The sequence below is a fragment of the Fistularia commersonii genome, chromosome 3, assembly GCF_037954325.1.
Source record: "Fistularia commersonii isolate RoL2024-O1a breed Wild chromosome 3, RoL_Fcom_v1.0, whole genome shotgun sequence".
Lineage (NCBI taxonomy): Eukaryota > Metazoa > Chordata > Actinopteri > Syngnathiformes > Fistulariidae > Fistularia > Fistularia commersonii.
Genome location: NC_141286.1, coordinates 24,123,416 through 24,149,939, shown reverse-complemented (window position 1 = coordinate 24,149,939; position 26,524 = coordinate 24,123,416). Strand labels below are relative to the sequence as shown.

The window sequence follows — 26,524 nt, the reverse complement described above, 5'->3', positions numbered from 1 at the left end:
CACACGAGAAGCCGAGGCTGCTCTCGACGGGAACGGTAAAGAGTGTAAAACATTCGAGGCTGCCGAATTCTGGATTCAGATCGGAGCCGGACTTCATCGCGCCGTGCGTCGGCTCTGTTTACCACAGATGCTGGATGCACGCCGTGAGCGGCACCAGTTAAATGTCCTGGGAAGCCTCGAATTTTCAGCCCTCCCCTGCACTCCCCGCCTCCCTCCCTCGCTTCCCTGTCACGATCTTTGCCGGTGCACGGGGGCTCTTTTTCCTCCCTCAGATGTCTGTTCGCTTGTCGGCGGGAGCAAAGGAAGAGATCCCCCAAAGGAGCGGAATTCGCAGTAACGCGCGCCAGATGATGGAGGAAACCGGCGCTTCCGTTTAGGCCGTCGTCACGGGAGATCTGATGAAAACGCGACGTATGGGGGCCGATGACTCCATCTTTGCATTCATGAGCGGGAAAACGGGAGTCACGGTGGGGAAATTGACACCGGCGGGGAAAACACCGGAGATGTTGTCGTAGTTGAAGCTGCTGTTTTTGTTGGTGGCCGTCCTTGTTGTTGCTGCCGCGGCCGCAAAGACGGGAACGTGTATTTTCAATCCTGAGGAAAATTAAGAGGCGACACGGCGGCGCGGCGGTTAGCCTTTCCGCCTCTTAGCAAGAAGGTCCCTGATTGGATTACAACCGTGAGCCTTTTTGGTTGGAGTCTTCTTGGTCGTCACGTGTCTGCGCGGGGTTCCTCGAGGTTCTACGGGTTCCACCTGGAGAACCTCCGTTACTGGAGATCCCAAACTGTCCGGATGTCTCCATGACATGTGAATGAGAATGAATGAATGAAAAATCTATTCAGTGCTTATAATGCACTTTTCAAATCCCTTGGTATTTCATTTACATTTCTACTTCAGACTCCCAACCTGCACAAGTTTGAGTTTGCATCCCACGATTTAAAGCGAGCTTACTGATGATCCTGCACTGATATTAGCTTAAAGGTTTTTCCGCCACGTTCCCTTGATCCGGAGCTGTCTGCTGCCTCTTTGGAGGAGAAATAAATAAACTTAAGGGCCACTTATCGCTCCCTTCGCAGCTGACAGAGATCAGAATCCCAACCTAACAAGGAGAATATTTGCAAGTATGTGTTAGTAACTGCCGACACATTAGCGTTAGCGAGGCGGTTGATGACGCCGACCTCCGCTGGCCTTTCCTCGACGACTTCTAAATGCAGGTTTAAAGGTTTCCCTCGCAAGGAAATGTGGCGACGAGCGGCTTCATCTAGACACGGGTTCCTCTCCAGCAGATAGATGGGTTGGAATACACAAAAATCAATACAACCAAATATAACAGGACTGCAGTAAGTCCGAGTAGTGGGATACACCGGGAGGTACTGCTAAGATTTACCCTGGATGGGGAAGCTACAATCAACACCTGGATGTTTATACAACATGTAGAAAATGGATATTACCTGAAGCGGTGATAAAGCGGCACGGCTCCTGACGTATTTCCAGGTATATCTAATAAATTGGCCGTTTGCGGGAGGTCATTTGAGAACGAGGTCGACGTAGATCTGGAAAACATGTTGTGCAAAGCGAGCTGGGGATTTTAGTATGCTGGTGCTGATGAAGCATCACCGGGGTTTGTTGTTGGCGAGGGACTAAAAGGTACGGCGCAGCCGGCGGCGACCGAGAAAACAACATTTCCACCCCGGCATCCTTTCTATCCCGCCGTCTTACTTATCCCCTCCCGGCGCCTCCTTCACGTTCGGTGTCCTTGTTCACACCTCGCGGCGAAGATGTTTTCTTCGTTTCGATCCTCCGTTCCCCTCGTCCTCGCCGGTCTTAAAAGCTCTCTCGGGGCGGTTAGAAAGTGTTTGTGTCCAGATTTCTGGCGGATTTACCCGATGATTAAACTAAACAGCTGGCACCCGTCCCGGGCTGAAACAGCCACACGGACCTTTGGAGTCGGAGCGAAGGCGTGACGCCTTTTCTTTATTTTCCAAGGACAGGAGGAGGCTGTCGTGGAGTTCGAATCCAATTCTCGTCACGCCGTCGTTCTCTTTGCCCTTTGGTATCACGTCGGGTCGCTTGACTTGGCAAACGAAGGAAGTCGTTCCTTCCAGGAACGGCTGCTTGATCCCTGATTGGGCTTTTTCCTCGTAAAGCTCCACCTCCTAGCGAGACATTTAGCATGCTGTCAACAGAAGTGATGAAGAGCAATGGAGCATCTTGTCCATCACTCGGACCAAACGGCTAGATTTCCACATCGTTAAGTGTCCGTCTTACTTCTCGCAGATGATTCGGTTTCTGTAAATGCACGAATGTGACATCTGTTCAAATTCAATCCGCTGTCGCCGATAACCTCCTCCGGCTTTTGTCGTCGGGGTCGCTTAAACCCGTCGCTCCGTTACGCTTTCCACGCCTTCGGTCCCGGCATCTCGGACTGGAAGCCGCGCAGCCGAAAGCGGCTGACCGTCTTGTCCCGTACCTGTTTTTCATTCAATTTCAGGCAGAAAATGTTTTTCTTTAAGGTGCGGCCAAAGACTTTGGCGATCCGAGGGAGTGGGAGCATCGCTGAACCACCCGGTTACGTCGTCACTTTGTTTTCTCGGTTTCTTCACCTTTCAAAAAGACGTTTCATGACCAGGACGGCTCTTGTAACACCAATCATCTTCATCCGTTCAAGTTCATAGTTGCTCATCGGAGACCTGGCGTGCAGGATCAGCTAATATTCTCAATAATCCCTTTTTCCATTCACTACATTTTCCTTTTCATATCATATTATTACAGTTTCCTGGATCCCTCGAAGGGTGGAACCAGATTTCTTGCGTCGCGTTTGAAACCTAAAGGCTATGTTTGGTTCGGTTGGCTGGACAAATCTTTTGCTTTTCTCAAGCCTGTCACAGGCGGTCTCAATATTTTGACAAATACGTGCCGGTTTTGTTATCGGTGGCGGCGATCGTGAATGGAGGACGGGGCGCGAGAGTTTGCGGATCGGGGATGTGGGGAATGAATTCCGTCGTGAAGTTTATGAATGATATTTAAAGAGTCTCAGCGTGAAGGCTTAGATGGCGCGGACGGTTCGCCCGATCGTGTCCGTCGGGGTCGGAGCTCATATCCCAGAATACCCCGCCTTTGCCGCTGTTTCATCCAATTCGGGGATGAGCACGGTGGGATGCTGATCCGCAAGGACGGAGAAAGGACAAAGAAAACATATACGCTCCATTCACAGCCTGACGTGAAAATGATCCATAACCCTTAACTCATACATCCATCCGACATCAGTTGTAACATTACCTTCGTTAGAAAAAACACAAAAAAGCCTGCAGATCCTAATTCAAATGGTGTTTAATCCTTGGAAGGAGAGCCTCCCCGTCTTTGAATTAACCATGTAAGGCCATAGCGACTGTCAGCACCTGTAGAAGTCCTCAGCAGAATGCAGGGATAGTTACAATAGGAGTAAAAAAGTAAAGCATTTGTCTCAAAAAGGCTTAAATGAAAGCAGATTGAAGGAGCTATTTTTTAAACTGGAGGAGAATTTTCTGAAGTGGAAACACTGGCGTCACACGTTTTAATCAAACCGGTTAGTTTTGATGTTGAAGCCCGAGGAGCGGATTTAAAGGAGGTCGGCAAAAAAAAACAACAACAAAAAAAAAAAACGTAGCCTTGAAAGAATTCAACACCGTCGTCATCTGCATCATGGAAAATTAATGGTAAACCAAGGTTTGGATATTTTATATGTTTTTTGCAGTTACTGTAATATTAATAAAATCACTATTATCGACAGTGATGAGAAGCAGGAATTCTAAGACCTTGGATTTTCTCACCAATGAATGAAGATCCGCTGTATGTACCTGTACGCGACATGACACTCTTGTTATCGGAGAAAGGAAGGAAAATTGTCCAGATGTGTCAGTGAGAGGGAATGGTTGTTTGGAATGGCTGCTGAGGCAAGCCCACCTTGAGGCAGGAGAGACGGGTGCCTCACTTTGTGGCTCTTCGCATCCGTTTTATGATCGCTCAGCACGGGAGACTAGTAACACACCAGTGACGTGCGGTGAAGTTCATGGCTGGTGAGGCACTGACGTCATCATCGTCAGATTTACAAACATATGAACCCTACAGAGCAGCTTATTCAACATTTTACTGGCAGCAGTTAACATGTTTTGTTTAAAATATCATATCAGCATTCTTTAAATATACAAACTGTAGCGTAGAAAAAAGCTCTTTTAAAAAAACACTATTATCTCTTACCTTTACTTATAAATGAAGTCCATGCGCCGCTCCTTCTGAAGAAAAGCATCGATAACTTGCTTGTAGAAGTCTTCCTTATCTTTCTTCAGTTTTAAAAGTCTCTCTGTCTTAATGGAAATCACTGCCAGTGAAGACATTCGCTGTTTGTGAGCTATACAGCCCGATGAGATCGGAAAAAAATAACTGGATGGCTGCACTTGACTTGCTAACTGTTTACTGTAGCTCGCTATTGCTAATTATATTATTCTGTAGCCGAGTAGTAAGAGGGATCCCTTGGATCAGCGGTGCCCCCCACCATGAGGCACCATCACTGCGTGCCTCACCTAATGTCTCTTCGCAGTGGTTTTATGATAACAAGAAACACATTACACACATCAGCTAAACTATGGCAATTTGGTTCATACATTAAAAGTTTTGGAAATTTTAATAGTGACATACACAGAGAGAGCAATACGGTCTCAGTGCATAGCATGCGAGCACAGTTAGCATAATCATTGTGCAATCCACAGTGGGCTCAGATGGTTACTGTGTCGCCGCACGTCTCTTCTTCATATTTGAACGGTAAATGTCAATTATTTTTCAGCGATTTCGAAAAAAAACAAACTAAAAATGGTGTAGTTAAGTGGAAAAGAACTTTGTAGTACAAATCACTGGTTAAATATAACCATTTAATCTATTTTTTAATTTCCCAATTTTTCTGTCCATGATGACAGGCGAGGCCCGGCCTCCCCTGCCTCTACTGACTGGACGTCCCTGTAACACGCATACAATTGTTGACAAAAAAACACTGTACATGGAAATGTAGTTCATGTGGCAAAAGTGTTTAAACATTTTAATAGCGACGTGCAGAGACAGCAATACAGTCTTGGTGCAGAGCATGCCAGCAGTCAGCCGTCAACGCGTAAGCTACATTGAGGCTCAACAGTCTGTGGCCTCGCCACACGTCTCCTCTCAATATTTGAACAGTAACTATGAAAATCCAGTGATTTTGAGTAAAAGCAATCGAAAACTGGTGAAGTAAAATGAAAAGTACCATTAATTCTTTTTTTTCATTTTACATTCTCTTCCTTCCGAGATTGGCAAGTGAGGCACGGCCTCTGCTGCCTCCCCTGAAGGTGTAACTGAAAGGTTTTATGTCATTTTTGCATGAGAGGGTAAACAGTTGTATGTCTGCACTCTGATAGCCCTGTGATGGACCAGTCCGCCTCTCGCCTGGTGCAGGCAGGGATCGGCTCCAGCAATACAGATAATCAATGAATGTTTAGCTGACATTCTCAATTCTGGGTACATATTTTTGGCGCTTGGCTGCATCATCCCATTCACGTCGTACCCTAACTCTGCTGTACTTCTTCTTCTTGTTGGTCCCGGCCCGCAAACATACTGCCTATTTTTGTTTATTTACCTTATTTATTGCTATTTATTTTTCTCACTCTATTTATATTCTCATTTAGGTCTGGTTGTGTATTTTTCACCCTCATTGTTCCTTGATGTTGCCCGTTTTTATTCCTGTTGTTGTTGTTGTTGTTGTCTGCTGTCTATATGTTCATGGATGTCTTGCTATCTTTTGTCTTTCTATTTATATTTATATTCATATTTATTTGACGTTTTTTGACATTATACCTGTTACGCAACTGTGACAAAGGAATTTCCCATATGGGAATCAATAAAGTTTCTCTTATCTTATCAATATGAATTAATACCAGTTTTAGAATGCTAACAATTTTAAGCTAGTTTTGTAACATAGGTCCTTTTTATTATTCTAACTAGCCGTGTTGGCTGAGCGATCACTCAGCGGTCACATGTCAGCGCAGACAACAGCAGTTGTTTTGTCCTGATGAAAGATGTAAATCCTTGCTGGACAAAGGACAGGGCCTGCTTTTATCAGCCATGGCTGCCGCTTTAAACCTTTAAGCCCGTGAAAACCTAAGATGTACAGCTTCCCCGGAGAGAAGCAATGACGGCATTTTACATTTACTGTATGCGATGATAGTAACATCAGGTCAGATAATCCGTCCACTGTCTGCGTGGTTGGTCAGGAGCACTTTGTAGATGAATGCAACATGACTCCGGCTTCTCTTATCCCACTGTGAGGGTTTATTGGCAGCAGCGATGCCCTATTTTTTTTAACCATGCACCAGTTTGTTTTTATTTGTCCGCTTCAGTGTGTTCTTAACAATTTATGCATTCTACACCGCTTATCCCGCCGTCATGAGCGAGGCGGGGTTCACCCTGGATCGATCACAGGGACACATAGAGAGATATACAACCTTTCGCTCTCTCATTCACATATATGGACAATTTAGGGTCTCCATCGAACCTTGTCTGAGGATGAAACTGAGGAAACCCATGGAGAAACGTGGAGAGCATAGATATAAAGACATTAAACTATTTGTTCATTCATTTGTAAACCAGATACAGACATACAACCTTTCGCTCTCTCATTCACATATATGGACAATTTAGGGCACGTGTCAAACTCAAGGCCCGCGGGCCAAATGTGGGCCGCCACGGCATTTTATATGACCCGCCAGAACGTCTTAAAAGGTCTGTTTGCCTGAAAAATAGTCAATCGCGTACGCAGACCATATATGGTCATGCTACCCGCGAAGTTACGGCATCCCGCCATTAGATCGCCACATTTTAAACAAGTGGAATTGAAAAATGCAAATACAAAAGTTGATGCAGATGGAAGGCTGTTTCAAGAAAGATGGGAATGCATGTGTAACATTTTAGATTCGAATGAGTAATGCATTCAGTTATTTAGGAGGAGTTACATTTATTTTACATTACATTTAGTTACATTTATACTGTTACCATTACGCTGACGTGGCCCTTGGTGAAAATGAGTTTGACGCCCCTGATTTAGGATCTCAAATCGACCTTGTGCAAATAATTGGAGGATGAGGAAACCGAAGCAGACGAGTGGAGAGCATTGATATACAGGACTGTCTCAGAAAATTAGAATATTGTGATAAAGTTCTTTATCTTCTGTAGTGCAATTACAAAAACAAAAATGTCATACATTCTGGATTCATTACAAATCAACTGAAATATTGCAAGCCTTTTATTATTCTAATATTGCTGATTATGGCTTACATCTTAAGAAAACTCAAAAATCCTATCTCAAAATATTAGAATATCATGAAAAAGTAATTTTTGTTTTTTCAATTGCATTACAGAAGATAAAGAACTTTATCACAGTATTCTAATTTTCTGAGACAGTCCTGTAGACATTCAACCATTCGTTCATTCACTCAACAAGCAGACAGGGACATACAGCCGTTCGCTCCCCTACGAAAGCATCTGGGAAATCAAGGGTCTCGTGCACGTTTCTGTCAGTGGGAGGAACCCGGAGGAAACCCACGCAGATGGAATCCGACCGGAGCCCTTCTCGCTGTGAGGGGGAAGCGCCAACCACCGCCGTGCCACCCATTACTAACACTTCATACGGGCTTCAATAGCGGTTTTACCCGGTCCAGTGATGCACGCCCACTTTTCGCAGAACTTGGAATAATGAAAAATAAAAAGCAACGTACTATCTTGTTAATGCACCGGGGGACATCAAATTCTTTGGCAGGTTTTCCGCTGCACTTGGGATTTATGAAACTCGGGAGGACACCTTACTTGAATAGACAAGGTGATCTCGGAAGTTTATGTTTATTTGTCGCTTTCATAAAGAGAGAGAAGAGAAAAAAATGTTCATACCCTCCACGCATACAAATGCTGGATTTCTGCACCGCAGCCAAATGTCAAGCAGCCGTCCAGTCGGCGTTTGAATGGTTTGACCTACAGAGCATTTCAATCGTAATCATAAAAGATTTATTTGGTCCTAAGGATACACTCGGGCGCCGAAATCTGGACACTTCATATCACAGCGTTGGAAAAAGTAGCTGCATGCCTTTTCTTCTGAAGATACTATTATGAATGCAGTTTGGTTCCTGCGCCGAATATACCTGCACTTTCCCCGTCCACTCGCCCCCCAAAATGACCTCAAAGTAAACGCTTCTTCATTTATTTTGTGCTTGTCTTGTCTTTTAGTCTCTTTGCATGAATATATTCAGACACTGGCCGAGGCATCGGGGGGAGTTCAGAGTCTCCCATCGTGTGCTCTTAACACCAAACGGCCTCCATCATGTCAGCTATGCTTTCTAGGAACGAACGCACTGACCTTGGGGTTTCTGGTCGAGAGCTTCTGGTACATTCTGGGTCTCCAAGCGAGGAACTCCTGGTCCCTGGACTCCAGAGGAAAGCTTTTCGGTGGAAGGTCACCGGTCTGCACGAGAATGCCCGGAGGCTCCGGCTCCGTTTCAGCCGCCAGGGGTTGCGGAAAACCTGCAGCGCTTCCAAGGATCGAGTATTACGAGGCCTGAGACGGGCTGAGACGGTCCCTAGCGGCAGTTTGTCACAAGGCTTCGGAGCTCGACAATGACCGGCCTGCAGGAAGGAGAGGGGAAATGTAAAAATCGGACTATAATCTCTTCACTTGCAGATGTTTGACGGCTTGTCCGAGAGGCTCCGACGGTTCTAATAATAATAATAATAATAATAATACATGGGATTTTTATAGCGCTTTTCATGACACTCAAAGACGCTTCACAAGTAAAAACAGAAGGATCAGAACATACACAGAGTTATTGGGAAGAAGTCCATAATTGCTGAGAGTGGCGATGAGCGCCAGTCCAGGGACAAGCTGGAGGAGTGTTGTGCTGCTGTGAGGAGGCAAGTGTTGGAGCTGGATGTCAGAGATGGATTTTTGGTGGAGGGAGAAATGGTGGAGCAGGAGGAGCAAGAAGATTTCGGCCTATGGAAATGCCGTCTTGCTAGGCGCCATCGGGATCCGGAGTTTCGGGAGGCTGGCCGGCTAGCTAGCCGGCCAGCCTGCTCAGGTCGGCAAGCTAGTTTGGTAGCTTGCTGGAGATTGTCCAGGTGAGCCTTTGTCTTTGGTTTGGTTGATTGGTTGGAGAGCGGGAAGCGGTAGCCAAACGCACCAGCGTCCTCCCGCCCGCCATCTTGCCAAAAAAGTTTCTAATCCCCTGTGTGGGGTTTCTGAATTTCTGTTTTCTGGTTGTGGGCAGGTCTGGGTTATGATGGCTTGTTCTGCAGATGGGAAAGCTGATCGTCAGAAACTAGCTCGTAATGCTAATGGGGGTGTCGTTAGCTGGTCCAACTTTGGGTGATTTACTTGACTCAGACTGCGAAAGGCAAAACCCGTAGGATCTGAGGCTCGTGTGGAAGTTTCCGGTCGTCGCTTTTGGCGGCGGTTGGTTGGAGGGTGCAGGTGGGCCTGGTCTTGGTAGAACGTGACGCAGGAGAAGATGCACGCCGCCGTGCGAAGACACAACAACCTGCCTGGTTGGGCAGGCCACGGTCACCGGGTCGGATCTGTGCACGGGTCAGGTTGAGGCACGTAGCAAAAGTGCCAGAGATATCAGGTAGATCTGTGTCACGGTCGGGGCCGTCGCGTTTCTGTTTATGCATGCGCGCGCACGCTTCTGCACCCGGGGCAGCGTGTGGCGCCATCAGGCCACCGATGGCGGTGTTTACATTGCATAACGCGAGAACCTTGACCCACAGTTGTGGCACCGACCCACCGGCAAGGCTGTAGGATCATGGTCTACACGTGCGTGCACATGTAGTCAAAGGTTTGCGCCTGTTTTTACATGAAATACAGAAAAAGGCTGACATTGTGAGATCATGCTAAATTATTAGTTTATATTAAGGCTAATGTTTCTTTAGCAGACGCTTCTATTCAAAACGACACATGTCTCATTGTGCGTACGAACACGTGGGAGGACCTTTCGTTGCGGCGGAAGCGCCAGCTGCCATTAGCTTCAAGAGGACGGCGAGTGGAAATGATTACAGGTCTGAATATGAGAGCTCAGGTAGGTCAGACCCTACGCTAGCACGGAGGATATAATTTTGAGGCGGGCGGCGCGCTGGCACGCCGTTTCTGGGCCGGTCGACGACAAGAAGCGCCTCCGGGATCGGCTGCAGGGAAACCTGGCAGTAAAGAGTTGCAAAAGTCAGCGCGCGGTAACAAAGCGAGCGCAAGTACAATCCAATCTCCTCAACGGTGTTCGGGTCGGCGACGCGACTGGCCAGCTGAGCCACGTGAACTTTAAAGGTTAGTCCCTTATCGATCTTGACGCCCAGGTCTTGAGGCTGACTGACTCTGTTGCCGTGCGTCGGGTTGATCCCGGTGGGATATTGATCAGCTGTTTTGTAAAGGGGTTGGCCGGGATGAAAAGAAGCTCAGTCAGGTGGCCTCACGGAAGGTGACCTTTACAGATCATTCAGAGACACGACGGTCATTCCGGTCGCATTGTTGGCAGAAGAAACGCATCGGAGGTGAAAAAGATACGAGTTCCCGCTTGACGTCCGCGACGGACGGACCTCCTTCGAAGATCAAGATCACGTCTCCATTCCGTGTCCTTTCAAAACCGAAGATGAAGAACTCCAGATCGGGACCTTTTCCTATATCTGATCGCGTTACCCGAGGAACCGAGCGATCGCAACATCTGTGGAATAACCTCTGAGTCCTCAGCAGCAGAAGGTGTTCGTCCCCGGTGCGGCCGCCTCAGCTCGGTTCGTGGGCAGATGAGGTGACATCTGACCGCGGCGTCGTGGAATCATCCTGGAGCACCTCCCGTGGAGCTCCCGTGTGGGCGATGAAGAAATGGCTGAGACGGAGCTGAACTTTTCGCTGTTCCTCCAACCTTTTCAGGAACGAGGCCGTTCCTTTGTGCCTTCGGACAATGCAAAACCGTGGTCCTGAAGTCCTCGAACCATTTTTAGCTCCAACCCGGGGTCTTTTTACGGCTCCATAGGCGCCGGTATGATGCGGGTGTTTGGAGATTGGTGGAATTCATAAGCCACGCTCACTCGCGGATTGTGGAGCACCATTTTTAAAAACTATCCTGGTCACCAGTCAGGTATTTTCTTGCGACAAAATGGAACGGAATGGACAGACGAAGACGTCCAGGCTCTTCTGGGATGCTAAGCTACAGAGGGGTTTCAAGGGCTCGCAGAGGAACATCAACATTCGGCCAAAATAAGTGCGGAGTTAGCTAACGGCTAACGGGGTTCTTTACGACGAAGCAGTGCAGGGAGTAGAAAAATCCATGGTTGTGACAACCGTGACAACATGGCTCTCCATGTTGTCAATGTCATCTTTTTCTTCCTCTTATTGGCGTTTTTTTTGGTTTTTTTTTGAGTGTGCAGCTAAGGGTCGCGGATGCTAGCATGAGCCAACGCAAACACGAGAAGGTTCCCCTGGAGGAGGCTGGTTCCTGGGACAAAATTGGAGCTGGACGGTTTTTAAAAAGTTTTCTGTCCGTCAGCGGTTGATGATACGGTGGGCCGAAGATGCTAAAACCCGCCGTTTTTCCTCACGCTTGCACGCGGAGCAGCATTGATCTTAAAACGATTGCCCGTGAGGAGCTTCACAAATTCTCCATTGTAGCTGAAGCTCGTGCTATTTTTAGAATATCTTCACGCTTCGTCCTCCTGTCAGATGGTCCTCTTGTTTGGAAGCGAATTTTCTTTCTTTTCTTTTTTTTCTTTTCATCCATAATACGCCTGCATCCCCGCGGAGGCTGCGGGAGCGTCGAGGCGACAAGCAGCACGCCGGCAGCTGCTTCGGTCGGATTCTCAGCAGCGGCAGCGCTAACATGAAACACCTTATGAAAAGGGAAAAGGAGTGACTGTCGACTCCTTCATCTCCGGCATTTCATCCCTGCGCCGTTTTCCGATGGAACAAAGTTGACAAATTATTTTCTGCTAAAGGCGCGCTTGAGGTCCCTCACGTTTGCAGGATTTCTGAGCGGGATCTTTTAAAAAAAACTGCAAAGTTTGCCCAGCTGACCCGGAAGACCCCGGTGGGCCGAGTGGGCGGAATGATGGCGAACGTGGGAGCGAAACATCTCCTTTTCTGGTTCTTCTACACGCTCTCGGATTTATTGACAGCGTGGGCTCATTTAAAAAAAAAAAACACAAACAATTTAATTGTCAAATGAATGCCTTCCGGTTCTTTTTCTCAAAATTCATAAATCAAGGCGTCTCGGACTCTGGAGAAAACGAGGCGGGTGACGCCGTCCTCGTTCTTTTCCCTCTCTCCCTTCTCTATAAGGTCACTACTCATCACTGAGAGCTAAGAAAAAAAAAAAAAGTTAATGCCGCTCGTCTCCATGGATACAATAATTGACTCAAGCGATGAATTTGGCGCCTGATATGCATTTTCGATCAAGGCCGTAGGCACGGAGTCGGCATCGGGAGGCGGAGGAGAACAACCGTCCTTTCAAATGTCTCGTCGGTTATTTCACCGCGCCGATGTGACGTCATTATCCGTCTTGTCTGGGGTTTTTATTTCCCCATTGACACATGGAGACACACAACCATTCACCGTCTCATTCACCCATTCATTCAAATGTCATATAGACATAAAACTATTCATTTAGTCATTCGACATTCATATCGAGACATCCAACTACTCATTCACACTAATTTGATATGATTAGTGGCCAATGACGCCGTTATTGCAGTATTATTGTTCCAATTACACCCCTGAGCCAAAAAGCGTCAGGGGTACGATGCGATAAAAGACAATCAGCCGGAATGAAAGGAGATGATGTGCCAGACAGCGGTGAGACCGGCGATGCTGTACGGACTAGAAACAGTTACATTGACCCAAAGACAGGAGGCAGAGCTGGAGGTCGCAGAGATGAAGACCTCCAGAGACCAGGATGGATAGGATCAGGGATGAGTCCATCAGAGGAGTGGACCTGGAGACGGGGGTGCACGTAGATTGTTTATATAGCGACTATTATAGGTCTGTGGGAATCATCTGTTATGATAAATCCGCATTTCAAGTAGAACTCCTGGTATTGTCTGTTAAAATCTTTCCTTTTCTTGGAAGTTGTAGGCTCTTCTTCTGTCTCCTCACGAGACCTTTTCCCCTTCGAAAAGAAATTTTCCGTCTGACGTCCGTCTTTTTACTCATTTTGCTCGCTTTTGGTTACTTTTTTGGCGCTCAAGTGACGGAGATGCAACCGAGAGATTCCGGTCATTTTTCAAAATGAAAGATTTTGTTAAGACTCAGATGATAAATCCAACGGAAATAATTGATTATTTCTCGGGCGTCCCGGTACCAATTGATCCACGGACCGGTACCGGTCCGCGACCCGGACGTTGGGGACCACTGCAACAGAGAGAAGGTCAGAGATGGTTGGGTCAAAGGAGGGATAGTGAAGATATTGGTAGACAGATGCTGGAATTGGAGGTTTTGAGCAGCGGTCACCAAACTACGGCCCGGGGGCCGGATACGGCCCGCCTCCACGCTTTTTCCGGCCGCTGAACAATACCAGAAATGCATTGATGACGATTTTTTTTTTTCATTCTGGCAACGAAATCGTGACTTGTAAATGCATAGAACGTAACATTCGATTCCACCCTTCTGCAGTCTGAGCCTTATCTGAAACCCCTCAAAAAAAAAAAAAAATCCCGGACACACCCCTGTCAAATAACACGGAATAATGGCGAAAAGATAAGTTAAGAGAAAAATTGTTTCCGAATGCAGGGTATTTAACCTGCAGTGGACAAACAATTATTTTTTTTTGTTAAATTCAAATGAAAGGCTGTTTGTCTCACCTGTCAAGAAATGAGACAAAGACATTATTCATTAATAATGTTCGTATTCTTTTTCTGATTTTTTTTTCCCTGAAAGGGTTAATTTATGGTTATGTATGGCTTTCTGGAAAACAATAAATGTTTACGTTTAGACACCTCTGCGATCATCACACTTTCTGTTACAAACCGACCCGGCCCCCCGTCAGGGAAGGGAAAAATTATTTGGCCCTTGCAGGAAAAAGACTGAAGAGAAAAGATTGATGGACGTAGTGAGATAGGATATGAAGTTAGTTGGTGTGATAGAGGAGGATATGGAGGAGATGGAGAAAGTTGATTGGCGGTGGTGACTCCTGAAGGGAAAAATCCAAAGGAGAAGAAGAAGAAGAAGAAGAAGAAGCAAATCCTTAGCATCTATTTGTATGACGACCCTTTTAACCTTGAACATCATGCGATAACAGCCTTCTTTTTTCGTATCTCCAAAAATTCCCTGCCTTCGCAGCGACCTGCTCCACGAGGCTGGAGGATCTGAGCTACCTGGACAACCAGCGGGCCGCCGGCCACCGCAGCTCCGTCCGCAAGCACAACACGGCCGGACGCTCCAACGACGACTCCAAAGGTATTTCGCTCGAAGAGCTCCTTTTTGGGCCGAAACGGCGGGACGCCGAATGGGTTGAAGTCTCCCTGGTCGTCCCCGCAGGGCGGCTGGTGCTGTTCAAGCAGGCCGACATCATGCTGAAGCCGCTGCTGTTCGAGGTTCCCGGCACGTCGGCGGAGAAACCTTTCGTCGGACGGGAGTGGCTCTTCACCCGGCTGGGCGAGGTCCTGCAGAGGTCGAGCAGCTGCGACGGGCGAGGCGCCGTCATCGTGGGCAACGCCGGATCCGGCAAGACCGCGATCATCTGGCGGCTGGTGGCGCTCAGCTGTCACGGCGTGCGGACGCCGCACGGGGCGCCGAACACCCCCCACAGCCCCGGATCCTCGCCGAAATGTAAGACTCAGACGCTCGTCCGGCCCGAACCGCTTTTCCGTCTCACGATAAGCGTCCCCCCTCGACGTGCTGTCCATGTGTGGTCCCTTCAGGCGGGGACAAGCAGGGAAAAGGGGCCTTCAAGCAGGCCTCCGACTCCCAGAGCGGACACAACGGTGTCGCCACGGCGGGTGACGGCGCCCCACCGAAGAGAGAGGCCGTCCGCAGCCTCGCCGCCAAGGTACGCGCGTGTGGTTTCCTGATAACCTTACCTTGTCATTTAATTGTTTTAAGTTCCATCTTTTTTTTTTTTTGTCCGAGCCCCGTCTCTGTGTTTCCTGGTGCACCGATTCTGCTCCTCTACCAGATGAGCGCCTTATTTCTGCACATCTGGACGGGGAAACACACACACACACACACACAAAAAACCCAGCGTGTCACCTCGGAGGCTGCAGGTGGCGTGAAAAAGTGCATTTTCCTTTTAAGCGCTGGAGCACAAATCCCACCAGGGACGGGAAATTAGGGATCCGAGGCAAAGCTGCAGCGAAACGTCTCTTATTACCGTTGTTCAGGAGCAGGATCGGGGTCTTGTCGGTTTCTCCTGAGGAGAATTCGGGTTCCGCGACTCTTTCCTCATAGAAACCTGAATATTAGCGGCGAACGTGCGCTTGGAGTCGGCCCGGGCTCACCTGGTCACCTCTTTGCCGCTGCGGCTTGGCGTCTCCACCGGGAACCGGATCCTCCGAGCTTCAGTCCGGCAGGCCGGCTGCCGAGAGGAAGAGGCTCCTCTTGCGACACGTTTGTTTATCTTTCGTCGTCGTCTGAACGTCACCACCTACTCCGACTGTTGCCATCAAGGAGGCGGTTTAGTAAAATTGAGGCAAAACAAACAGATTGCTCAACATTTTTTACACCGGAGCGGACGTCGCTTTAAATTCAGCGCAACCCTGAAAGCTCGAACCTCACACACAGTACAGTGGAATAAACCCTTTTTTTCCACTTGTCACTTTTTTACTTCTCGACTTTTTACTGTTTTATTTCTACATATTTATCTATTTATTCTCTTAGTTCTTATTTATATTTTATATATATATATATGTGTATATACATATATATATGTGTATATGTATATATATATATGTATTATACAAAGTGCAGCGTAATTCAGAAATAGCAGATATCAAAAATAAATAATAAAAATAAAAATTATATTAATATGTATATATATATACATATTATAAAAAACATTAAATATGTTATATATGTACATATATACATTATAAATATACATATTATAAAAAAAGAAAAAATATGAGACCAAAAGAACAAAATATATTATATGCAGTATATGTATATATCTATATAGATATACAGATATATATTTTTTTTAATCCAATATTTTTTCTGTCATATCTCTAACCCCGAGATGGTGCTGTCGTCGTATCGTTGCGCCGTGTCCTGATTTTTAAGGTTGTTTCTGTTTCTGTTTTTGATTCCACTGAACTCGAGAGCCGCTATTTCTAAATTCCGTCGCTCTCTTTGTAATGACAATAAAAAGTCTTGATTCCTTGAACGATCAAAATGGAAGAAACGGAAGGCGACGAACAACAGAAGCACTTTGGACGGGACGTTCCTGGTTTTTCGATCCGAGGAGATCCGCCGAGAAGCGTCTCCGTCGGAGGCCCCCGGCGATTGACGGGTGACCGATCCTCGCCTCGTGCGCGTTTTCCCGACGACTCCCGGACATTTTGAAAGCGATCTGTATCTGTATCTGTAAGCGTGCGGCGTCACAACAACACCCCGGGGAAGCGTGACCGTTCCCGGTCGTCGCGAACCCGCGGAGGAGAGACGGCCCCGAATCGGCGCTCCCCTGCGGGGGCACGCTGGATCCCCGATGCGTAAAGGGTCCTCCTCCCCTCTCTCTGGGTACAGTACATGCAGAACGTGCCGCCGATTGCATCACGTAGACGACGCGGAAGCTAAATTTACTAACTTGGCCTGGATAAGAGTTTCCATGGGAACTAGTCTTGACTACTCGTGATGGAGGATGTTGGCGAGTTGCGCCGTCGACGGCTCGGCATCTCTTTCGCTCGGAGATGATATTCTTTCTCCGCAAATATTGACGCCCCGTGCAGCCGACGACATCCATTCATCCTCCAGAAGGACGGCGGATATTTATCGACCGCTTAGACCGAAGGGTTTCGTTCCGCGCGGTTTCTCCTTGAGAACTTGCCCCATTTTATTTTATTTTTTCATCCCCCCTCGTCTCCTGGACGGTGAACGATTAACACCGACCTCTTTTTTCAACATCTTTCACGGGAGGATCGTTTGTTTTCTCTTTCATTTTACCGCCTCCTTCTGTCGCCAGGTGGTCGCCTATCATTTCTGTCAGGCCGATAACACGTACACGTGCCTGGTGCCCGAGTTCGTGCACAGTGTCGCCGCCCTGCTGGCCAGAGCGCCTCAGCTCGCCCCCTATAGGGAGCTGCTGGTCCAAGAGCCTCACCTGCAGAACACGCTCAGCCTGCGATCCTGCGTCCAGGACCCCATCGCCGCTTTCCGCAAAGGCATCCTGGAGCCGCTCGCCAACCTGCGCAAGGGTAACGGCGCCTGCCGACACACACACACACACACACACGAAGGGATTTTCAAGTTTAAAGACCGTTTAAAGTTCAAAACAGTTGAATTTTCAAGGAGTGTCTGCCGTGAAATGGACTGCATGGAAGCGCCCTCCCCCGCGTTAAGGTCGGCGGCTTGATTCACTCCGGAGCGTTTCAGACGCCGGGTGGTTTACATGTGGAGACGGGAGGAGGTTTTTTATTTTTGCCCCGATGAGTCACCGGCGTCCCGGTGGATTTCAAGGTCGCAGAGCGGCGAACGTCGCGGGCATTAAGAGCCGCCTCGGCTCCCCGCCATCCCACCGGAGGGACGGATTGATACGCTATCGCGGCGGCGGGCGGCGGCGGTTCCGAGCGGGGGAGCGTTTCGTCTACTCTATCTCTATTAAGCAGGTTAGAGGGGAGAAAAATGAAGAGCCCTCGTGGCTGAGTGTGTGAGTCCTCGCGGGCGCCGACAGCTCGGACCAGATGAAACATGATGGATGCGTCCTGTCGGCGGGATAATAAACGACCATCGGACCAGCGGCCTCTTTTCGGCGGGAAATTATCAACCTCGACGCTTTTTTTACGATACGTGCAAGAAAATGCACCTTTTTGTTGCGGGGAGGACGATCGGGAGGCCTCGGCGCCATCTTTCTTCACTTATCGCGCGCTCTTTGCGGGGGCTAACGGAATACACCGGGCCCGCCGGCCGCGCTGTAAACTGCCTCCCTATATCTTGGCCTTTGTGTGCACGCAGAGCGGCGGCTGCCCGAGGAGGACTACATCATCCTGGTGGACAGCCTCAACGAGGCCGAGTTTCACAAGCCGGACTACGGTGACACCATCGCCACGTTCATCACTAAGATTATCTCTAAATTCCCGCCCTGGCTCAAGCTGGTTGTCACCGTCAGGACGGGCCTGGTGGTGAGTCACATTTTCTCCTTCCCTTGCATCGGGGTTTTTGTTTTAGCGGCGCGGATTTCTTTTTTTTTTTTTCCCTCGGTTGTTTTTTTTTTTTTTAACAACAGAGCCCGTCAGGATTTGGCCGTGGCTCTCACATTACGCGGCATTAGCAATTTAAATCGGAGGTCTGAATGATTTTTTGGAGAACGCGGAGATTTGTCACATAATGCCGCTGCCAGGCCCCCTTTATGCATTCCAAAATGTGGATAATTATTATTAAATGTGGATAAATTAAGCGCGAGAGAGGCGTTTTGTACGTTCTAGCTTTAATTTCCTACCTCACAAAGTCTCGCTCACGGGGGTTCACACACTCGCCGCTTTTGCTTTCGGAAGATTCCAACTCCTTCGTAAAGGAGGCCCCGCGGGGAAGGACGGGATGGGAGGTTAAAACAAGAAGACGCGGAGAAACAGATACGTCCTCCGCAAAAGACGAGACGCGGGTGGTTTCTCTGGAGCGAAACTCAGGAGTTTGCGGATGCTGCTGATGCTAACAGAGACGGGCGTCGCGATGAAAACGTGTTTTCCGGGCGAGCGGACTTGGAAGGGTAACCACAGATACGGTGTGTTTCACCGTGACGTCCTGGAAACGGGAACAACGGCAATGACAACCCCGGGCTGATGTATTTTCTCAATCCGGTCTGGTAATCCCGACGAACGGGAAACACAACTGCAGACGCCAAAGCCAAGACTCCAGATACCGCATGGATTATTACCCCCCGCACACACACACACACACACACACACACACTGAACGGATGGCAGGAGCGCTGGCTGTCTGGAGCTTGACGACCAGCCAGCCGGTTATGTAATTGGATTAGTGATTTGGAAAACGCGCAAAACACGTTAGGGGTCATTTTCCCGGCAACGCGTGGCGAATCGAAAAGCGTCAAGCGGCGGAATTCGAAGACGACGAGAACGGCGTCGTCGTATTCCGTGCCCTTCGGTCCAAAGCCGCGGGGCCACAATCTGCAACAGGAGGTCAACCGGCTCTCGCGGCTGGTTTGGGCCGGTTTGGGCCGGTTTGGGCCGGTGGAGGGAAGGGACGAGATGTGCATGTGCGAGATGTCTGTGAGCGAAAGCTGGCGCCTGAGTCACCGTCGCGCTGTTTACCGTACCGCGTCCCGGAGCTCCGCGTGAGTCACGGAGCGTCTGAGAGATGGATTCTGATTGGTCGGCTTCAGACGGCTCCCCGATCGATCCGGGGATCCGCTAACCGCCGATCGCTCTTCCGCAGGAGATCACCACGCCGCTCCCCTTCTCCGGCATCTCCCTGGACATCCTGCCGGACAGCAGCGACCTCGGCGCCGACCTCAGCGACTACATCCACCACAGGGTCGCCGGCAGCCAGCAGGTGGCCGCCAACGTCACCACGCCCACGGGCGCCGCCCCCGACCCGCTGCTCCTCAGCAAGTTCTGCAGCCACCTGTCGACGCGGAGCCACGGCTCGGTGCTCTACCTGCAGCTGACCCTGGACCTGTTCCACAAGGGACACCTGGCTCTGAAAGGAGGGAACTACCTGGTGGTGCCCGTCTCGCTGTCCGAGGTCGGCCGTGGAGCGTCATCTAGTCATCTAGCAGAACATTTTCCAGAGTCCATCACATCTCCCAGACAAACCAGAGATCTTTAACCCTCATATTATGTTAAGGGTCGATTTGACCCATTGGGTCAGTGGTCGAAATGGGTCAAATTGACCCTTAACATAACATGAGGGTTAAAAATCATCGGATAATGCATTTGCTACAGCGAGTGGTTTATCGCATGTCTAACGGTTGAAGATGAGCCGATTCTTTTCCGAAATTTCAAATGTTTAACCAGCCGGGCCATTTATTGTGAAATAACACGTCGGCGCCGAGTCGTGTTTCCATCGGCTTTTATTGACGCCGATAAATTCCTCTGTCCGACGCTGTGATTTTTACCAGATACTCGGAAGCGCTAACAAAAAAAAAAGCGAAAGAAAACAAGGTGTCGCCTTAAAATCTCTGCTGTGAACAGTTTCTCTGACGGGGCAATTTCCTGAACGGCTCGGCGCCGGCAGGTGAGCCATTATGACGGGACGATTGCTGATTTATAGGAGGACAGTTTGGTCCGGCTTTGAGCAGACGTGGCCCGTTTCAGGCGTTTTATTGTACGGTGATAAATAGAAACGTGCAGAACCCGGGAAAGAAGCAACATCTGATTGTTCTCAAGACCGCAGATTAAAATCAATGCATTTATTCATTGAATTCTCTGCTCCGCTTAGCCTGGTTTGACGGGGGGCGGAGCCATTCTCAGTCGTGATTGGGCGATACAGCTGGTCGCCGGTCAATCGCGGGGCTACATATATAGACGGCTCCACACAGAAAGCTGAGCCCAGCGCCGCCCCAGACTTATAACATTCACCCTCGAGTCATAAAGAGACATAAAACCATTCGCTCTCCTTTTCACACGTCTCAGCAGTTTAGTGCGCGTGGTAGGAAACCGGGGAAACTCCCCAGAGAGGCTCCGGCGTTGGGATCCAACCATGGAGCTTCCTGCTGCGGGGCAGTAGCGCCTAATCGGTGTATGAAATGTAAAATTTCCAGGACGAAAGAAAACTATCGTAAAGTTGTGCACCCCGGAACATCCATAACACACACAGCCGCGCGGCTCACCGTTAGCGACTCGAACCTTCCGGTTTAGCGTCCGGATCGGTTCGGCTAAACATCAGATTGCAAAATGTTAGATTTCTTTTTTTTTTTTTTTTTTTCTTTTCCGCCCGTGCTAATTCCCTTGAAAATGTGCTCCAGGTGTACCTGCTGATGTGCCGCATCAGCTTCCCGGACAAGGAGGTCTTCGAGCGGGTCCTCCCGGTGCTGAACGTGGCCCTGGCCTCGTTGCACCCGCTGACCGACGAGCAGATGTTCAGGGCGCTGAACGCTGGCGGCGTGAGGGGGGAGCTGGAGTGGAAGGACTTCCAGCAGAGACTGGACAGCCTGGCCGGATTCATGGTGAGAGAGACCAGATGAGTCACGCTTTTGTTCTCCGACGCCGGCGTCGGCGTTTACGCTAAAGTGCATAATTAACCTGGCCGTCCACCCGGGAGGACAATAGACCCGTCCTCGCTTGGCGGACCGCGTCCGCTAATCGCACCTTCTCTTAGAAGCTGCGCTGTCGGCGCTTGTAGGTGCGACGCCGGGACGGCACGCGGATGCTGTGCCACCCCTCCTTCAGGGATTGGCTGGTCTGGAGGGCGGACGGAGAGAGCAACGACTTCCTCTGCGAGCCGAGGTGAGGCAAAAACCTCCTTCAATCCAGAATGCAGAATAGCGGCAAGACAGGCAGATTCTAAAGGCGACGTTGGCTCCGTGGGGTCGATACACAATCTGCAAAAAAGAAAAAAAAAAAAATCCCCTTCGTTATATTTCTATTAAACCATTAACTCATACGATGGAAAAACTCACAGTAATGTAAATGTAAGGCAATGACCAACTCATATTTGCACAAATGATGATACAAAATAATTTTATTGATCTGACCCCTTCATCTTTTATTCTATTTTTATTATTTTCTTATTATTATTATTATCATATTTTTTAGTATTTATTTTTTATTATTTTTATTATTTATTTTATTTTTATTTTGTGGCACAAGTATTGATATTGTATATTTGTACTCATACCAAGCATTTAAATCCATATACAACAACAATAAAAACCATGCTATTCGATTTTCTGTATGTAAATGTCGGACGTAGCGAGCCGCCGTCGCAAATCTCGCCTCGGGCTCTGCAGGATTGTAAAAAAAAAGCCAATGTGTGCAGGAACGGACACGCTCTCCTGGCCTTCATGTTCTCCAGACAGGAAGGGAAGCTCAACCGTCAGCAGACCATGGAGCTGGGACACCACATCCTCAAGGCTCACATCTTCAAGGTAAGCTAGCCAGAGATGAACGGCGCTCAAAAAAAAAAAAAAAAAAAGCTGGGTTAGCGTCAGGAGGGCGACCGCCTGCTGGGCTTTTTTCCTTTTTGAACCCTGATCTTGGCTGCAGTGCTAGCGCGCCAGCTCGCCAGGCGGTTCGGCCGCCCTGAAAAATACTTCTTCATGGTTCTGCGGCTACGTGCCAGCGGTTCAGGAGGAAAACTAATGATACGTCAGAATATTAGCCGACGGCCCGCGAGCAAGATTCCGCACTCGGCCGTCCGCGAGTGGATGAAATCCCCCCGCCAGTGACGCTCTGGCCGATCCGCCGCCTTCATGTATCAGTGCAAGTGACGTGCAATCCTTGAATACTGCTTTACTCCTGGGGTATTTCTGCATCAAAAAGTCCTATAACTTTCATCTTTCTCTCTCTCTACACACACACACACACACACACACACACACTTCTGGTTTCACCTACTTACACGCTCTCAGGGTCTGAGCAAGAAAACAGGCGTGTCCTCCAGCATCCTTCAGGCCATTTGGGTGAACTGCAGCACCGACAGCTTGTCTGCCGCACTGGCGTCTCTGAGAAACCTGTACACACCCAACATCAAGGTGACACACACACACACTTAAGCGTACAGACACACACACACCCGCTTTCTTGTTTACTCGGCATGTTTGGCGATGTATTTCATGGCGCTGCGTGGCGTAATGGTGATTTATAGGGTTTAGAATACTACGGACATCCCATTTATATCAATTAAGTCAAGATGAGCGTCAATGGATCCGCAAACTACCGTCTCCAAAATATCAATGAGAAAAGGTCACATCCCTCGATCGCCATCTTCATTCTGAACAGGAAGAAGGTGCTTTTACGGTGAAAGTACATTCACGTGCTTTGTTTTCCTACACGCGAATACATTTTTTTTATTTCGCACCTCGCAGGTTAGCCGGCTGCTAATGATGGGCGGCGCTAACGTGAGCTGGTGCACGGAGGTGATCGGGCACGCGCCCGTCCTGGGCGTCCACGCCCACCAGGGTCACGTGGAGATGGTGGCCATGCTGATCGAGATGGGCGCCGCCGTGGACGCGACCAACGACGGCAGCATGACGCCGCTCTGCCTGGCCGCCGCCGCGGGACACGCCGACATCATCGGCCTGCTGTGCAAGAAAGGGGCCAAGGTCGGTGGGGCGTCGCCACGCCGGCGAAAATAAAACAGCTCCATCGCCGCGTCTCTCGCTCGGTTTCTCCAGTTTTCTGAACAGACCCGGTTTCGCGAGATCTATTCTGGGAGACGGATGACACAAACAGCCCCCGATTTAGGCCAGCGGGTTGGACGAGCGCTGCTCTAAGTCCTTCTGTGTGCTCCTCTGTGCCAGGTGGGTTATGCTGATAAGAGCGGCCAGTGTGCGCTGGTCCACGCCGGGCTGAAGGGCCACTTGGACGTCATCAACATCTTGCTGGGCCAGGACTGGGGACCCGAGAGCCCCGGCGACCCGCAGCAGCAGCAGCAGCAGCAGCACGAGAGCGCCACGGGGAAAAAGCAGGCGGTGCAGCAGGCGGTGACGGCGGCGGCCAGCGTGGGACACACGCAGGTATGAATCAGATCAAGGTCCCGGGGATAAAAATAGTCCGAAGCGCTCAAAGTCGTCTTTTTGTCCCCCCCGACCCCTGAATGCGGAGCAGAGTGCCTGTCCTTCCTCCGTGCAGAGGATTCACCAGATGCTGTTTGTAATTTCCTCTTGATTTTGCGTCTGTGCAACCGACATACAGAAGACTGAGTGTGTGTATATGTGTGTGTGTGGTTTCCTGCAGGTGGTGAAACGCCTGCTGGACCTGGAAGACGAACAGCTGGCCGTGCAGATGGACGCTCATGATTCTCTCTGGGGGGAAACCGGTGCATTTTACCTATCAGTCACATCAGCTTAGCCTTCCCACTTATTTGGGTTCGGTTCTGGGGTGTTTGAGCGCGTCGGGGTGCAGCGTGGGAAAAAAAAAACGGCTTGCCTTTTTAGACGCGTCCGAGCGCACGGTCACTGGTCACTGTCAAACATGCGGTTCAGGGGGAAACATTTCCCTTTTTCTATGCAGAAATTGAACATTAGATTAGCATCTCGTCCGGGCCGCATCTGCAGCGTCGTCGAAAAAGCCAGCGCTGATTCAATTTGCGGCGCCCTTTACCTCGCTCGCGGATGCAAACGCCGTTCGCGCAATTCTGTTAGGTCCCATTTCCTAAGAGCGCGGCGGATGCGGCCCGCGCCTTCGCCCGTGGCGGTCTAATTCTATCACGCAGACCCCTTCGGCGCGGCGGCGGCGAACGTAAGAGCATGAAATTGCCTCTGAAATGTTCACCTTTGCATGGACTCTGCCTGTGTTTACCTCGACACACAACAACAACAACAACGATGATAATCGTATTAGCCGTCATCACGCTAATCGAAATATAGGATTGGACGAGCTTTTTTTTTCTCTCCCGATGTGTGTTACGTATGTATGGGAATCTGGCGAAAGGCCGCATCGTGTGTGTGTGTGCGCTAAAGCCGAACATGACCCTGTGCTCTCGCCTCTCCGCCAGTGCTGAGCGCGGCGGCGGGGAGGGGGCGGCTGGAGGTGTGCGCCCTCCTGCTGGAGCGGGGCTCTGGGCTGGAGGTCGCCAACCGGCGGGGCATGGTGCCGCTGCTCAGCGCCGCCAAACACGGGCACACGCAGGTGAGCGCTCCTCAACGCCTCCTCCACCCACGATGTCGGAAACAACGATTCATTTTCCCCCCCCCCGCTTCGAATTGCGACGCACAACCCGTCTGTTTCAAAGCGGCCTGTTCCATCTGACGCCAACCGCTATCACTTTTATTTAGTTGTTCATTCATTATCTAGCGTTTATCCTGCGCGTCGGGCGGCGAGAGGTGGGGTTTTCGTCCGGTCGATGGCGGCGCCGCACGTTAGGGATAAACATTTTTCCAGTTAACATTCTGCGTGTTTTTGGTCTGCGAGAGGAAACTCACCCGGACACGGGAAGAACGTGGAGAATCCAACCAGGGGAGCTTCTTGCGGTGAGGCGGGAGCGCTAACCGCTGCGCCATCGCGCTGCCCTATCGATTAATGAATTATTAAATTTTTTCTTTTTTTTTTTTTTTTTTACCTTTACCATTACCACACGTTTGTTTTTCTTGTCACTGTTTCTTTTAAATCTGTATTTTGTGTATATGTACCGTAATTTCCAAACTATAAGCCGCTACTTTTTTCCACACGCTTGAACACTGCGGCTTAAATAATGATGTGGCTGATTTATGGATTTTTTTTTGGGGCTCACCAGCTTCACGCCGCCAAAACCTTTAGCCTCGTCACATCGGACCGATGAAATTACCGAGAAATTCTGAGGCCGTTCAATTCCGACACTGAAGGAAACTTTCGTTTAATTTTAGCAGAGATAGAAAATGGATGGATGGACATTTCCTTTTTATAATCATAATTATTCTTTTTTTGTTATTATTATTTTCTATTATCTTCTTCTTATCATTACTATATTAGTTTTTTATTACTATCTATTAATAATCATTTTCATCAGCCACATTACAGGCACTGTTCAGAAAAAGAGCATTTCCAGTACGTATTTGTGGATGTAAAAAACCAGTATGTATTTAATTAAAAGTAAAAAAATAATTTTTCTGCGTAAACCCCTAACTGCTCCCCTGGCGCTGGTGGACGGCAGCCTGCTGCTCATGGTTCATCCATGATGGGTTAATTGCAGAGAACAAATTTCCCCAAGAGGGATTAATAAAGGACAAATTATCATTATTATTATCATTAAATATCTCATGTTGCAACGTGAGCACCTGGGGTTTATAGAGAAGTGCAGCTTGTATATGGACACATGTATTTATTTTGTTATTTTTAGTCTGGAAATGACGGTACATGTCTGAAAGGTGTCCTTGAGTGTCTAGCAAAGCATCTTATACACAATGTATTACTACTATCATCATTATTATTATTATTAGAATTGTTCTTTGAATCTTGAATCATTATTATTATTATTATTGTTCTGACCTCCTCGGTCAGGTGGCGGAGCTGCTCCTGAAGCGGGACGCCGACGTGAGCGTGAGCGACAAGCTGGGCCGCACCGCGCTGATGCTGGCGGCCTCCGAGGGCCACGTCGGCACCTGCGAGCTGCTGCTGTCCAACGGTAAGCGGCGAGCCCTTTCCCGCCTCCACCTCCTGCACGAGGCATCGTGACCTGCAGAACAATGTGTGTGT

The 26,524-nt window shown here is 49.0% G+C and overlaps 1 protein-coding gene and 1 long non-coding RNA gene across 6 annotated transcripts in view; one reads left to right on the top strand and one right to left on the bottom strand.

Annotated features, from left to right (window-relative positions):
- Positions 1–26,524, top strand: part of LOC147235950 (protein TANC1-like) — a 40,029-nt gene that overhangs the window by 7,561 nt on the left and 5,944 nt on the right. For 2 of the 3 annotated variants that reach the window (XM_086144343.1, XM_086144341.1), the window contains 14 exons: positions 14,361–14,849; positions 14,942–15,069; positions 17,197–17,428; positions 18,186–18,352; positions 19,626–19,934; positions 21,157–21,357; positions 21,534–21,637; positions 22,170–22,278; positions 22,762–22,884; positions 23,218–23,454; positions 23,653–23,868; positions 24,089–24,170; positions 24,849–24,982; positions 26,330–26,453. In XM_086144343.1, the coding sequence (XP_086000469.1) occupies positions 14,361–14,849; positions 14,942–15,069; positions 17,197–17,428; positions 18,186–18,352; positions 19,626–19,934; positions 21,157–21,357; positions 21,534–21,637; positions 22,170–22,278; positions 22,762–22,884; positions 23,218–23,454; positions 23,653–23,868; positions 24,089–24,170; positions 24,849–24,982; positions 26,330–26,453 (2,655 nt within the window). The remainder of the gene's footprint in view (positions 1–14,360; positions 14,850–14,941; positions 15,070–17,196; positions 17,429–18,185; positions 18,353–19,625; positions 19,935–21,156; positions 21,358–21,533; positions 21,638–22,169; positions 22,279–22,761; positions 22,885–23,217; positions 23,455–23,652; positions 23,869–24,088; positions 24,171–24,848; positions 24,983–26,329; positions 26,454–26,524) is intronic. The other variant, XM_086144342.1, reaches the window with a different exon arrangement.
- On the bottom strand, positions 14,573–26,457 carry LOC147235951 (uncharacterized). 3 transcript variants are annotated; one of them, XR_015105959.1, is made up of 8 exons: positions 25,276–25,864; positions 22,752–22,863; positions 21,500–21,732; positions 21,163–21,342; positions 17,335–17,438; positions 15,518–15,672; positions 15,101–15,218; positions 14,573–14,935 (listed from the first exon to the last, which is right to left on the bottom strand). It is a non-coding gene; the product is annotated as an uncharacterized LOC147235951 (long non-coding RNA). The 3 variants fall into 3 exon arrangements; XR_015105958.1 differs by lacking the exon at positions 14,573–14,935 and adding an exon at positions 26,318–26,457 and having other exon boundaries at positions 15,089–15,218; positions 25,276–25,362; XR_015105957.1 differs by lacking the exon at positions 14,573–14,935 and having other exon boundaries at positions 15,089–15,218.